Below are 15481 nucleotides of genomic sequence, written 5' to 3'. Positions count from 1 at the left end.
GGCACAGCAGGCAGCGTGGCCGTGGCTGCAGACACCTCCTTGCTGGGCTACAGGACAATCCAGGGCAGCCGAGGTCTCCGAGAGCTAAGGAGAGGCTCTTCCCGTGTCCAGTCACTCCTCACAGGGGAGCGGGGCCCCGCCAACGCCCACAAACCCTGATTCCTGAGAAGCCCCCCACTAGGGCTTTTCTAGAACAGCCAGGGGCACAGTTCATCTACGAGGCACCGCCCAGTGGGCGCCAGCCACCAGGCACTACTCGCTATGAACTGCGAGGTACGGAAACGTATCCAACAAGACGTTTAAAGAGGAAGAAAGTGCAAAATCCTTTCAAAGATGAGATCCCATTTCGGCATCTTGCCATTTATTTCAATGTCGCCCCAGACACACATGGGGGCAGCATACGCTCCCCATCACTCCGCAGCGGCACACCCCCAGGCCCCGCGAGTCTCCACGAGACATGTGGCTAGTGCTTTGCATCGAGGCAAGATCTTCCCAGGAAACAGGAGGGAGAGGAAAACATGGACATTTGGTAACATGATTGTAAAGAACTTGCGGTAGACGGATTGGAAAACAACATCTTTAAACAACCATCACGGACAGAACAAGCTTCCCTTATTCCGCTCGCGCTGGAGAGTGAATGTCTGTGCCCTCGGACTCCGGCGCCGGCAGGCCGGGTAGGCCCGCGTCTCTCACTTCCCCACACTGAGCACCGCCCCCTCGGGAGTGAGGGTGGCCCTGCCACACGCTGTCCTTCGGCTGTGCCGGCTGCTGCGGAGGCTCGGCCTCCCCCCTGCACGGCCTCCCGGGATCAGATACTTCGGTAGTCAGAGCCCCGGGCCACGATGGCGGCGGCTTCCCACTCCACCGCGAAGAAGGACACGGTTCCGAAAAACCCGAAGACCACCATGAGCAGGAGTTGCCAGTGGAGGAGAAGGTAGTTACTGTAGAAAAACGCCACGGCTGCACAGATGGACTAGGAAGAAGGAAGACGGGTCACACATGCACGCGGTGGCCCGAGCTCACAGCGAGCCCCCCCACCCCCCGACGTGCAGGCCACGGCTTTCCGAGACTGGCAGAGCTCTCCGTGCTCTCGACAGGGCTCCGCCCGTCACCCGCTCACAAAATGCACCAGAGAGTCCGGTCCAGAGCGGGTGACCATCGAGTGAGCTACAGTCTCTGTCCTTTAAAACAGCAATTGGCGGAAAACTGGAGCAGGAATGTGCATCACAGCCAGGACTGTCTACACTGCGCATGAATCCAGGTGTCTAAGGAAGGCTCTAACTGAACTAGAGACCAGACATAAGCTCTCACATGAGTGGGGCAGGAGGGTCACACTCTGGGCATTGCTTCCTAATTCTATTCACAAACCCCGTTAGCAGATGTCCCCACTGCTCATCAGAGACACATTATAAGAAACAAAGTTAGCCCGGCCGGCGTGGCTCCGTGGCTGAGCGTTGACCTATGAACCAGGAGGTCACGGTTTAATTCCCAGTCAAGGGCACTTGCCAGGGGTTTCCGGCTGGACCCCCAGTAGGGGGTATGCAGGAGGCAGCCGATCAATGATTCTCCTAACTGATGTTTTTATTTCTCTCCCGCTCCCTTCCTCTTTGAAATCAATAAAGACATATTTTTAAAAAAAGAAAACAGTTAAAGCACTAAAACAAAGGCTGCCCAACCCAACCTGCAGCCGCGGTACCTGGACAAACTTAAAGACGGCGAAGGCGGGGGCGCTGTCCTCGGCGTAGAGGAAGCCCAGCATGCTGAGCAGCTGCGTGTTGAAGCAGCTGTCTCCCAGGCCCAGCAGGAAGCTGCAGAAGATGGCCACTTCCTTGCTGAGTAGAAGAAACGTTAATTCAGAACGAGCACCAACAATATCTGCGAGAGCCATTCCAAAGGTGGAAGCAGCTCACCCACAAAAGCATTGTCCCTCCCAAGCCTCCAACACCGTGAAACAGAGTGAGTACATCCTGGAGTTTTCAAAGGGAGAGTTCATGCTCCAGTGCACTCATGTCCGCAGTCCAGCAAACTCTGGCTGCCACGTGTTTGCAGCAGGACCTCCCTGAGGCTGTGGCTCTGGACAAAATGTCGGTGAAGGACCGCTGCCCTGCCCAGCTGCACGGCCACGCCCTGCTCCTTGCGGTGCTTCCCCCGGGCCTCACTCCCAGCCATTTCACTGCTCAGAGGCAGAGGCACAACATTCACACCGATGCCCCGTGCTTCTTCACGGATCGAGCAGACTTGGTGGGAAAAGATTAGCACCGACTACAGAAATAACTGGTTCTCTACGGATCTCCGCCTAAACTCATGCTGGCTCCATAAACGCATATAGAGGAGGGTTACCTGCCCCGCTGTGAAGACCTCCTCATCTGCCCCCCGCCCTCCCCTGACTGCTGGGAAAGCAGGTGGCCTCACCTGGATTTGATGTAAGCGCTGCTGTCGGTCCCCTCCAGGGGGGCGATCGGGGCGTCCCCGGGCATGTTGAGGAATATTAAGTAAAAAGCTACAAAGTGCACCAGGGTGCCCAGCAGCACAACCGGGTTTCTCCCGAAACGATTATTCTTGCTCAGGAGGCCGAAGAGGCTCCCACCTATAAAGTCAATGAAACCGAGAACAGAATGACCCAAGATCAGGTTAAGAAATCAAAATAATGATCTGAAAAAGAAAGAAAGAAATGAAACCCAGTGAGCAGTGCGGGCAGACTGGGGACCAGGGCTTCCTCCTGGGTCTGAGGTCAGGGCCGACGCCCTTGACCCTGGGGAGTATCAGAACCGGTGGGGGGGGGGACCCCAGCTGGCGTCAGACAGTGAACAAGAAAGTCAGGGATTCCCAGACACCTCACTGAGCACCTCCAGAGACCCTGTGTTTTCCTACTTATGGGTTTGTCTCTGAATTATCTGGCAAATGTCTTGTAACTTAGTGACCTTACAACAGTGATAATAAAAAAAACAAAGACCTGCCCATTTGGGGAAAAATAAACAGGGAAATAGAAATTCAAGAACAGAGGGAGGCAAAGTACACTTAAAATTTCAACTATAATTTAACAGATTTCACGCAAAACTTTCTCCCTCACTGACCGAGGATTTCCCCGATGCCGATGAAAATGCCAGAAAGCCCGATGAGGCTCTTCTCTTCTGCTCCGAACTTATTGACGGCGCCGATGCAGGTCCCATACACCCCGGAGAAGAACGTCAGCTCCAGACCTTCCGGAACAATCGGGTTTAAGTTAGACACTCACACCTGCCCCTCCCCAGCTTCCTCTGTGCCTAGGAGTGTCTGAGCCGTGCACATACCAAACACACACAAGCCACAAAAACTCATTCAGCCTGAAACGTTCCTCCCAAGCAGAGAGCACGTTCATGATGAAATGGAATTGCCCCACGACGGCAGATGGCACATATTTCACATAAAAATATACAACTCAGAGGAGCAAAGACGGGCTTATGTTCAAAACGGTCACTGCGTGTGTATAGGGGCGGGGCGGGCAGAGGACAGAACTCACATACTGTATAATAGCCTCCCAAGGGAACAGGTGACACATTTGGAAAACTAGTAGGTGCTATTGCACAATAACCTTTTAATTAAATCCTTTTTCCCCAGGAAACTGTGAAAAGGGTAAAAAGTAGGGCAGATCAGCCGAAGACCTGATTCCTCAAAGATACAAACCTGAACTGAATTTTAAAGATATTTACTTTTTCTCCTAAAAAGATATTTATACCCATGAGGCAGATAAGGGCAAAAGTAACAATTGGCGCATTCCAGCCCTTTTAAGAGGAAATAAGTTTCCTGTCATTCTTAAGACGTAAGAGCACTCCACCCATTATCACATCACATGACCAGCAGTTAGCCACCAGATTCATTCCTTTTCATTACAAATTCTCTTAATGCCCAGCGGGCGTGGCTCAGAGGTTGAGCACTGACCTACGAACCAGATCACAGTTAGATTCCCAGTCAGGGCACCTGCCCGGGTTGTGGGTTTGATACCCAGTGTGGGGCGTGCAGGAGGCAGCTGATCAATGATTCTCTCTCATCATTGATGTTTCTATCCCTCTCTCCCTCTCCCTGTAATCAATAAAAAATCATATTAAAAAAAAAAAAGGAATGACCTTAATCCATACAAAACCACAAAGGTTTACTCTGTTGTTTCCTATAGTGTCCACTCTGCCCTACAATCACTGGCTGGGATGACCTGTGCCCCGGGATACAAGCCCGCGTGTAGAACCGTCCACACTGCACGTGGCTGGCCCTGTGTGCTGTGGAGGTGACCCTGGCAGGGGCCAGGCTAGTTTCAGGGTCTGGTCCTTTCTCCTTCTGCCCCTTTTGGAGCCCGTGCCACTAAGAAGCCTGGCATCCTGCAGGGAGGGGAGGAGGGGGTCACGTGGGAGGTCCTGCAGCTGGCCAGGCACACCTGGAGAGGCAGAGGCCCAGCCTGGATCTGACCCTTCCGAAAGCAAATGAAACCATCTGGAATGTTCTAGCCCAGCTGCCCTCTAACAGCACCCACAAGAGACCCCCAAAGGGACCATCACCAGCACCCCTCCGCTGAGCCCAGTCAGTGCGCAGAACTGTGAGAAAGCATGGCATGGTGGTGGCTGTCATTAGTCGGCAACAGCAAACAAACCAAAATCAAGGCACTTCCTCCCTGATAAGCACTCACCTGTATAGGCGGTCGTAATGCTGAGAAGGAGCATCTCCTTGGTGACACACAATTTAAGGGACTTTTCTGTAAAAAAAGAAAAGAAAAGAATCGGGTACTTCATTTCAACTAATCGAACAAACATTCTAAAACATCTATCTGTTCACCGAGACACCCCTTGGTCAATAATACCAGTGAACAAATACACTGGGACAGAGCTCGGTGACCCACATTTCAGACTCAAATGCTTAAGGGCTGGCCCTGGCCGGCTGGTTGCTCAGTGGTTAGAGCATTGGCCCTGGGACTGAAGGGTTGCCGGTTCAATTCCAGTCGAGGGCGCGTACCTCGGTTGCAGGCTCCATCCCTGGCCCCAGTTGGGGACGTGAGGGGGAGGCAACCAATCAATGTGTCTTTTTCACATCAATGTCTCTCTGTCTCCCCCCTCTCCCTTCCACTCTCTGAAATATCAATGCAAAAAATATCCAGTGAGGACTAACAACAACAACAACAAAAAGCTTAAGGTATGAACTATTTGCTCTATAAATAAAACGCTCATTTCAACTGCTCAAATATACCCTGGAGTCGTGTTTTCCCCAATGCATTCTCCAGCTCTAATTAAAAAAAAAACATGAAATGGAGAAAATGGAATCAAACAAACAATAGAACATTCTAACAGTCGTGTTGAAAGGCTAGGCCTTTAAGGGAGTCAGCTGGCAAAGTGCTCGCTTCCCGAAGGAATTAGCGTCCGGAGCAGCTTTAGGGCTGACTCAGATGGGAATCACCGGGCCCTGCTGACCACGCGGCCGCTGAACACACTTCCTGAGCTGCTCACTCAGATCTGAGGGTAAACTTCAGCTCCGCACTTGCTTACACTCGCTTTAATGTTTGTTTTCATGCTGCTCAAATTAGTTAAAATCTGCAATGGAAAATGCATTTCTAAAAACTGTATTTTTGTTGTTAATCCTCACCTGAGGATTTTTTTTTAATGGACAGTGGAAGGGAAAGGGGGAGGGATAAATCAATGTGAGAGAAACACATTGACTGGTTGCCTCCCACACGTCCTGACCGGGGCCGGGGATCAAAACCTGCAATCCAGGTACATGCCCTTGACCAGGAATCGAACCTGAGACCCTCCGTTTTCTCTTCTATTAAATGGAGATAAGGATGGGTTACATCTCCAGGTCGTATCATACATGTTACACAAGCCATGGGATTGTGAGAATAAAATGAAACACGAGGGTTAGCCAGGAAGAGCCAGACAGATGCGAGCGGCCGTCCTTACGAACCTCGGTCCCCGGCGCTCCGGCCCCGCTCTGAGAGGCGAGGGATGCCTGGAGAGATGGCCCGTGTCCTCACTCTCTCCCGTAAACCCCCAATTCCCGGGTTCCCTGCCGCCCCCCCCCCCCCCCCGCCCCGTGCCTCCCTCACACCCCCGCTCGGGCGAGGTTGTGGGATCCCCGCCATCCTTCACACACACACACCCCCGCCCGTCCCAGAGGTGTTTATGGAGAAGCCTCATGCCTTCAGAGCGGCAGCCCCAGAAGCATGAAAACACCGGGTACCGTCACCCAGTTATCACGGGAGAGGGAGAGGCACGCGCTGACGTGGTTCCTAAACAATCAGTTCTCGTACTTCAGCCACAGAAAACACTTACTGAACGCATCTACGGCCTTGGTCAGGTTGCTCCGGGAGGACCTGGAAAAATAGAAAGGAAATAAGAGTTTTATCCCCTGAAAACTGAAAAGAGAACTTTCCACTGAAGCTGGTAAGGGCCAGGACCCCAGTGCCTCAGTGCTCCCAGCTCCAGGGGGCTGGCCTTGCCCAGCAGCTGGCCTGGCGCCACCCGGTGGCTCTTTATGGTACTGACCAGGAACAGAATTCTTTCATGCCCGATGCGCTGAACACAGTCATGCATGTGTTTTTCAGACATGACGGCTCAGCCTGCTATTTTCACCCCGTGAAAACCATGTGTGCTAGCTCAATTTCCCGCCACCCCTACTGTTAAAGAGTAAGTTCTTCAGCGTTAAAACGCTTCAAAAGCAACACCTCCCGCCATCTGGGTTCACGGTTGGGTGCAGTAATTGGTTGATTAAAAACGTGGGCCAAAAACAATAAAAAATGCGGGCCAGGTGTGGTACAAGAATTCTGAAATAAGCCCCAGGTCCTGTAGGCACGGGGTGGGGCAACGCCACCTCCCACCCGAGCCCTCCTCCCTCCCGGTACTTGCTTTAAAACTTTCCCCTCCTGCCTGCCCGGCATCGGGTGTCAGTGGGGCTGTAAGAAGGCTGGTAGCCTCTAGACTAGATCGACTCAAAATGTGTGTTCAAGTGGAGAGGCACGTGCCCGACGTCTTACCCGCTGACTTCCAGGTCCTGGTCATCGGAAAACTCATCTTCTCCCAGGATGTTCTCGGATTCTGGCTTCCGAATGAGGAAGAAGAGAACGGTCCCCAGCAGGCTGATCACCGTCAGGGCGATGAACACTGTCCTCCGGTCACTCTCTGGGGGAAGGAGGAGAAGAAAGCAGACGTCTCGGGCCTGTTTCTAACCATGGAGACACTTCCGCATTCAACTTGTACTTTACTGCATCAGTAACACGGGGCATCGCTGCCTTTGCTTTTTCAGTTACAGAAATACTAATAAGCAAAAAAAAAAGTACAAGAATTTAATCGGATGCTTTGAATCAAAGAAGCATATAGACAAAACAATTAAGAATTCAAAAGTCTGACAACTGACACATATGGTCACTCACAGCATAACCCCCTCCCACACCTGCAGATGCCACTCGCAGCCGTTAGCTATAATTCCAGCGTAATAACATAATCCCCGGGAAAAAGTCACGGAAAGCTAAAGTCTGAGAGGCCTTAGGTACCACGGTCCATCAGAACAATTTTGAACAAAGCAGTCCTGGGTAATTATGTGAAACTGCCATGATGTTTTGCACATATCTGAATAAAGCAAAATGAGTAAAACAAACCTGATATTTGAGTTTTCCCTTGCCAAGCAAAATATATGTAGAGGTTTCCAAAGAACAAGCTGGGGTTAAAAAAAAAAAAGGAAGGAAAGAATGTTGGAAAATTATTTTCATATGTCTAGCCTTTTAAACCATGTTCCCATTACTTGTTAAAAAGAGAGAAAGCGGAAAGCGTCCATAATTGTAAAAGCATCTACCTGCCCGAGATCCTCTGAAAGCGTCCACCCCACCCTGACTCTGAAAAACTCAACTGACCCAGAAGGAGCTGGGCCCCGCTCCACGGGCCGGCACCTGACTCAGCACCGCCTCCGAGAGGTCCTGACTCACACGAAGGCATGTGATTGCTTGTTGGCACTCCGGACAGGACTCAGTCTGACTTCTGAATTTAAATATGTCTTTGTTAAGAGCTACCTGCCAGTGTAGCTTGGTGGGAAGGGCGTGGCCTTTGGAGTCCAGAGAACGATGGTTTGAACCAGATCAGTTACTTAACTTTGCAGCCTGTTTTCTCACCGGTGTGTTATCTCATGAGGTTTATTAAAGTTACGTAAGATCCCCATAGTCCCTGAAGGATAGCCAACGCTAAACATATTAGGGTTAATATCAGTTTCTATTTACTAACCAAGACTTCCAATGCATTTGAGGTTGGTCCATGCATTTGGAGTAATTCTATAAACTTTTTTTCACCCGTGTGCAGCTAGGAACTTAAGCCATACAACATGGGAAAGTCTGCGTTTTCGACACAACAAAGCCCTAAAACTATGTGACGAGAAATGCCAGGGAAGGCTGAGCGCCGAAGGATCGTTACCTAGACTGTAAGAGCGCCCAGAAGATGCCACTGTTCCTCCCAATAGTGTGCTCATCGGAATTGATGGTCAGGCAGTTCCCCTGGGCCGTCCACAGCACTACAATGCAAGCCAAACAGTTATCGGGGCGTGAAACCACGCGGCTTCAATGCTACTCTCAGGTGAGCCCCGGGAAACGAGGAAGACAAACACCCCAATGCTCACCCGCAGCTGCCACGCCGAGGAAAACAGAGGCTGTGTAGAAGGACCACGTGAAAGGCTGGATAAAAACGGCAATGTACATGCTAAAATATAACAGGTCAACGGATTACGTCAAACCACACCTGACACAGGACGCCATTGTGCCTTCTAGGAGTCAGTTCTGAGGGTCCTCCTTTAAAATGCAACCGGTAGCCCGGCCGGCGTGGCTCAGTGGTTGAGCGTCAACCTATGAACCAGGAGGTCACGGGTTCGATTCCTGGTCGGGGCACAGGCCTAGGGTGACGGGCTCCATCCCCAGTGGGGGGCGTGCAGAGGGCAGCTGATCAATGATTCTTTCTCATCATTGCTGTTTCTCTCTCTCACTCCCTCTCCTTTCCTCTCTAAAAATCAATAAAAACATAGTTTAAAAAATTAAATTCAACCTGTAAAGGACTCCTCCAGTGCTGAAAACAAAACAATAAAAAGGGACAGATGTGACCTACTCATTTCTTAATTTACTGGCTCAAATGTGTAAAATCAGACCCTGAATGATGGTGTGCAGTTGGTTTTTGCGATGGGACTGTAGCTCCACAGCCCACAGGAAAGTTTGGTTCTTTCATTTAAATTCCTGTTAATCAACTTGATATCAAATAAGCTTATTTCACGGGGAATTCTTTTCAACTCTTGTGGAAAGAGATTGTTGAATGCTATTTTCATTAAGAGTAAAACAAAAGCGGGAGAACCAAGATGGCGGCATAGGTTAACGCCGGAGTTTGCTGCTTTGAACAACTACTTCAAAAGTGAAACCAAAAAACGGAAGGGACATCACCCAGAACCACCGGGGCGCTGGCTGAGTGGAAGTCCTACAACTAGGAGGAAAGAGAAACGCATACGGACACTCAGAGGAGGCGCAGTGCTGAAGTCAAATTCTGAGGTGCGGAGTGCGCAGAGCGGGCTGGCGGCGGAGGGCGCGGTTGTTGTTTTCAATCGGGAGGGAGTCGCAGACTCTGAGCTCCAGATCCGGGCGAGTCTTTAGGGACCCAGACTCAGGCGGAAGAAGCGGGACTGTCTGGCTTCGGTCAGAGCGAGTGCAGCTTTCTCTCCGAGCTTTGCAGCGGGTGCTGGGACTCAGAGAGGCAGAGCCCCTGGGAACAGGACTGAGAGCCGCCATAACTGCTCTCTCCGGCCCACCCTGTTGATCCTGTTCGACCCGCCCTGCCCAAGCCCTGCACAGAGGCATTTGCCGGATAGCCTCAGGCAAAGGCTAGATTAGCACCTCCCTAGAGGACAGAAGTTCTCTCACCGCTGACACAGCTGAATCTCATAGCCACTTGGCCTGGAGGTCAAACCCTCCCTGGAATTAGCTACAGCAATCAAGATTTATCTATAAGACTGCAAACAAAGACCACTAGGGGGTGCACCAAGGAAGCATAACAAAATGCGGAGACAAAGAAACAGGACAAAATTGTCAATGGAAGAAATAGAGTTCAGAACCACACTTTTAAGGTCTCTCAAGAACTGTTTAGAAGCTGCCGATAAACTTAATGAGCTCTACACGAAAACTAATAAGACCCTCGATCTTATATTGGGGAACCAACTAGAAATTAAGCACACACGGACTGAAATAACGAATATTATACAGACGCCCGACAGCAGACCAGAGGAGCGCAAGAATCAAGTCAATGATTTGAAATGCAAGGAAGCAAAAAACATCCAACCGGAAAAGCAAAATGAAAAAAGAATCCAAAAATGCGAGGATAGTGTAAGGAGCCTCTGGGACAGCTTCAAGCGTACCAACATCAGAATTATAGGGGTGCCAGAAGATGAGAGAGAGCAAGATATTGAAAACCTATTTGAAGAAATAATGACAGAAAACTTCCCCCACCTGGTGAAAGAAATGGACTTACAGGTCCAAGAAGCGCGGAGAACCCCAAACAAAAGGAATCCAAAGAGGACCACACCAAGACACATCATAATTAAAATGCCAAGAGCAAAAGATAAAGAGAGAATCTTAAAAACAGCAAGAGAAAGAAACTCAGTTACCTACAAGGGAATACCCATACGACTGTCAGCTGATTTCTCAACAGAAACTTTGCAGGCCAGAAGGGAGTGGCAAGAAATATTCAAAGTGATGAATACCAAGAACCTACAACCAAGATTACTTTATCCAGCAAAGCTATCATTCAGAATTGAAGGTCAGATAAAGAGCTTCACAGATAAGGAAAAGCTAAAGGAGTTCATCACCACCAAACCAGGATTATATGAAATGCTGAAAGGTATCCTTTAAGAAGAGGAAGAGGAAGAAAAAGGTAAAGATACAAATTATGAACAACAAATATGCATCTATCAACAAGTGAATCTAAGAATCAAGTGAATAAATAATCTGATGAACAGAATAAACTGTTGATTATAATAGAATCAGGGACATAGAAAGGGAATGGACTGACTATTCTTGGGGGGGAAAGGGGTGTGGGAGATGTGGGAAGAGACTGGACAAAAATCGTGCACCTATGGATGAGGACAGTGGGTGGGGAGTGGGGGCGGAGGGTGGGGCGGGAACTGGGAGGAGGGGAGTTATGGGGGGGAAAAAAGAGGAACAAATGTAATAATATGAACAATAAAGATTTAATTAAAAAAAAAAAAATAAAAAAAAAAATATAATAAAAAAAAAAAAAAAAAAAAAAAAAAAAAAGAGTAAAACAAAAGCAAGTACACACATGACCAATCACATTAAAACAATGTGGTATCCCTGGGCGCAAAGAAGACGGCCAAATCCCTACAACATCGCCTTCATCTATTCTATTCAACCCACAGCCACAGGCTCCTGTTACCAGTTCGCTATGTGCCTGCGGGACGCTGACGGCGCTCTCAGTAAAACGAAAGGAAGAAAAGTACCCGACTCACCTGTAAAACAATCCACTAGCGAACATGGAGAGCTGAGGTCCTACGATGGCCACCACGGACGGTGTGATCAAATTGGAAGCGGAGAACACGCCATAAATAATCGCCATGCTGGGCACAGAACACACAAAAACAAAACAACGCCAAGCTGTCTTAAAGTTCACTTTTCAAGTTTACTTAGTCTACAGACGTTTTGCAATAAACATTTCTATTCTATAGGCGGCGTGTACAAGTATAGCCTTAAACTGAAGGCCATATTAAAGTTTGCACGTGCACAAAATACTGAAGTCTCATCCGATGTTCCTTTGAGTAAGTGTGCCCTGGACGATATGGTTTTCGATGTCCCGGTAAATTATAACAACAGCGAACACATCACATGGAACAGGCACTAGGCCAAGTACCTTCTACATGTTTTTGCTCTTAATCCTAACAGCTCTGGGAAGAAGGTATCGTTAACGTCCTCATTTTACAGAGAAGAAAAGTGAAGCACAGAAGGCTAAGTGACCTGTCCAGCGTCCACCTGGGTGCCTGGTGACCAGGGGAGCCCAGATCCCGTACCTGGTCATGTGACTCCCGAGGCCCCAGTCAACCAGTCTGCTCTGCAGACTCAGCCTACAACTCCGGGCAAGTGCGTGTGACCTCGCTGCTATAAATAACAGGCCGAGTCCTTAAGCCAGAGTCCATGTAGCTCAACCTAATGGTCTCATTGAACACTGTTCAGCTACTAGAGACCCAGCCTTACTAGCACGCATATCTTGGGACAAAGTGTGACTAAAACCATTTCAAAAGCCCTGAATTTATTTACTACTTTGCCGGGGTCCAACCCCAGCAGGTCCAGGGGTCCCCAAAGGTGTGGACGGAGTCGGCGAAGAAGGAATGACACGGAGACAGCGTTCAGTTGATCAGCAGCCTAGCCAGGATCTCCAGCCAAGTTCTGGTCTAGATCTCCAGCCAGGTTCTGTGTCCATGTTCTCTTGCTAGGTTCTCCAGCCAGGTTCTCCAGGTTCTCCACACAGGTTCTGTAGCCATGTTCCCTCGCTAGGTTCTCCAGCCAGGTTCAGTCACCAGGTTCTAGTCAGGTTCTCTTGCCATGTTCTATCCAGGTTCTGTAGCCAGGTTCTGTCTCTAGGTTCTGTCTCCAGTTTCTGTCCAGGATCTTTTGCCATGTTCTCTCCAGCGAAGTTCTTCTGTCTCTAGGTTCTGTGTAGGTTCTGTGTCTAGGTTCTGTGTCCTGTTGTCTTGTTACATCTGTATTTATACCAGTTGATTCCAATCCTATCAATCTCTATTCCAAAGGTTAGGGCGTTTCTTATCTCCATTCCAGGGAGTAAAGATTATGTAGCTTAAGCATGATTGTTCGTAGTTAAAGTGATTAGTTACCCGCCTGGCACTTAGTTGAGGGGTTTTATTCCCTCCCTAACTTCAGGGGAAAATCCCTACCTGGGGAAACAACCTTTCTCAGAGGTGACCTTGGTTAAAACACATAGTGCCAAGAAGGTGAGCAAACATATTAAGAACAGTATGCCATATATGCCAGGTTCCTTGAAACAGCAAGGATGGACCGGCTCCCGGCACTCCTTATAAACCCACAGTAAATTATCCTTTGGCTTTTATGAATCTCTCAACTATCAAATGTCCTTTCCCTTGTTCCGTAGAATACGCATGAATACAAAGCACTACAAAACGTTGTGGGAATCCTTTAGAAAAAATGGGCGTAAATATCCCTTTCCTCTCATATGTCATATACAAGGTCAGGCTTAGGATAGGTGATAACCAAATAAGACGGGGTGGGGGTGGGGCGAGATGCCCCTCAAGACTGGTATTGGCCACAACCTGATACCTAAGGATGGAGAAATGAGGAAACCCGTCTGGGTGTGGCTACATGCGCCTGTTCCATTCCCAGCTCCAGGCACAGTGTACTGGGGACTTATGCAGGTCTTTCCACTTCGTTTTCACCGGGTGCAAAACTGGGCCTCAACGCCTTCATAAAAACCTAAAAGCTCCTGATGACAGCCTATGCATCCTCACGAAATTGCAAAAGCAGGAAGACCAAGTGTTTCAAGAGTCCTATAAAACAGCCTCTGCTGTAAGACGGGGAAGATGTAACATGACAAGACTGGAGTGCCCATTAAATGCCAGGTCCTGCGCCAAGCGCTTCGCAGGCGTTGGCTGAGCCCAGAAACCCGACTCCGCCAAGCAACTTGCCTAAGACAATGCAGCAATTCAGCCAGGAAGCCAGGAGTTCAAACCTGGTGTCTGATTCTACAGGAAACCTAAACTCATCACCTCTGTTCAAGGATGTTCCCCCAAAAGTCTAGATACAGGGAAGAAAAACGCAGTCACTACTCACTCACTCACGGTACTTAGTGCCGTGGTTTTGATGTGGATTTAAGCAGCCCTCCCGCCCCCCGGGACGTGTGACGTAAAACCACTGGCACAGAACCATACCTGGTGTAGCCACTGCCGTGGAAGTCGGTGCTGTTTAAACTCCTGATGACAGTTTGCTGTGTGGAAGACAAAACTAATGAACAAAACGAACGTTTTTGCAACCCCGCTCTCCCCTGGAAAGTCTCCGAGTACTGGGAATAAAGTAAAAATGGGAGATGCTCAATACTGAGCACTGAAAGTGACTGAGAGAAGAAAAAGGATTACGGAACAGCAGATAAACCAACGGCAGGGAAGCGCAGGGGCGGGGGAGGGGACCTGCGGGCACCATGCCTGAACTTTCCACGTACAATGCAGACCTGAACACGGACAAGTACAATAAACAGGTCAACAGACACAGCCAAGCCAAATCAGAGAAACCAACGGCCATGCTGCACATCCCCATATGTTCGGGAGAAATGTCTGATGCGTGAAACCAATCCTAATCGTTAAGAAACAACGAGGAAGGCTGAGAAAATGACAGGCGCGGTTTAAGCGCGCGCTTAGCTGCGATGAACGCGTATCGTCATTTCTAGGAGGCACTTGTTCAAAGGAGGGACCGCAGACCCCAACTCACCGCCACATTTCCACAAGTTTGAAAGGCGGTGAACATAAACATAAAGGCAACTCCTAAAACGACGATGTTGAAAAGCTTTTTAGATTCCGGGGACATTTTGGCTCCACCCTGCCGGAGGTCCGCCGCGGCAGCGGCCCAGGGCAGTCAGCTGTCCTCGGGGCGAACCCACTGCCACGCCTGGGGGACGAAGAGGCGGTGAGAGGCGGCACGTCCGGAGCAAGGCAGCCAGGCGGTCCCCTTCCAGTTCGCGCATCCGAGTCCCGGGCGTAGGGTGAAGCTCTCCCCGGGCACCGTTAGGACATTCCTAGGGCGCGACGACGCGAAGAGGGAAGAGCCCAACACCCAGCGAAGCGCCAAGAAGGCTGTCGCCCCGGGTGGAGGGGCCCGCCGGGGGGATTAGGAGCCAAGGACAAGCAGCAGAGCCGGCTCGGCCCCGCCCGCCCGCCGGGCCCTGACTCAGTGGAGGTCAGGCGACCCGGTCACCTGACCGCAGCCGTGGCGCCGGCCGCTCAGCCCGCTGGGAAATGTAGTCCCGGGCCGCCCGGGACTGGCAGGCGCCTCGCGAGACCTCCCTGCCCCCAACGGGAGCGGGGTCGGACCTGCGGTGGCCGGCAAAGGCGGGGCTGAAAGCGGAACCCAGCGGAAGGGTGGAGAATTGCGGGAGGGGATCTGGGACCACATAGCGGGGTCTGGGGCAGCTGGGGACACAGAGACGCAAATGAGGGAAGGAGTAGGCCCTCCGACAGAGGCGGGGCTGAGGCCTAAGCCGGAAAGCGGCGTGGAACTCGGATACTGGCACGGAAAAGAAGGCGGAGCCCCGGAGGGGAGCACCTCCTCTTCCTCCTGCCCCGGAGCGCCCCGCCGGAAGAAGCGTTTCGCGGGCTTTCCAACTGCCGGCCGAAGCCACTCCCCCCTCCCAGCTGCAGTGACTTCGCGCTTTTCCGGGCTCTGCGCAGGCGCGCCGGGCAGGGCCGGCGCACGCGGCAGGGA

The 15481-nt window shown here is 50.6% G+C and overlaps 1 protein-coding gene across 1 annotated transcript; it reads right to left on the bottom strand.

Moving 5' to 3' along the window:
- Window positions 1-334: 334 nt before the first annotated feature.
- Window positions 335-15410, bottom strand: MFSD11 (major facilitator superfamily domain containing 11). Its single transcript, XM_059671349.1, has 13 exons — window positions 14492-15410; window positions 13939-13994; window positions 11494-11601; window positions 8614-8693; window positions 8412-8508; window positions 7610-7668; window positions 6989-7133; window positions 6288-6328; window positions 4655-4720; window positions 3075-3200; window positions 2413-2587; window positions 1697-1832; window positions 335-973 (listed from the first exon to the last, which is right to left on the bottom strand). Exons 1-13 carry the CDS (start codon window positions 14585-14587, stop codon window positions 809-811), a joined length of 1350 nt encoding a protein of 449 aa, XP_059527332.1. The 5' UTR covers window positions 14588-15410; the 3' UTR covers window positions 335-808.
- Between the last annotated feature and the right edge of the window lie 71 nt (window positions 15411-15481).

Source organism: Myotis daubentonii, chromosome 16 (assembly GCF_963259705.1).
Source record: "Myotis daubentonii chromosome 16, mMyoDau2.1, whole genome shotgun sequence".
Classification (NCBI taxonomy): Eukaryota; Metazoa; Chordata; class Mammalia; order Chiroptera; family Vespertilionidae; genus Myotis; species Myotis daubentonii.
The sequence above is the reverse complement of the archived record's forward strand: the minus strand, read 5'-3'. Positions and strand labels throughout refer to the sequence as shown.

Bases quoted from the DNA above. Each gene is read 5' to 3' on its own strand.
- MFSD11 (XM_059671349.1), bottom strand. From the start codon at position 14,587: ATGTCCCCGGAATCTAAAAAGCTTTTCAACATCGTCGTTTTAGGAGTT. The intron at 4,721-6,287 runs GTAAGTGTTTTC...CTTTTTTTACAG, and splicing joins CAAGGCCGTAGATGCGTTCA to AAAAGTCCCTTAAATTGTGT. The intron at 974-1,696 runs GTACCGCGGCTG...CCTTCTTCCTAG, and splicing joins CCGTCTTTAAGTTTGTCCAG to TCCATCTGTGCAGCCGTGGC.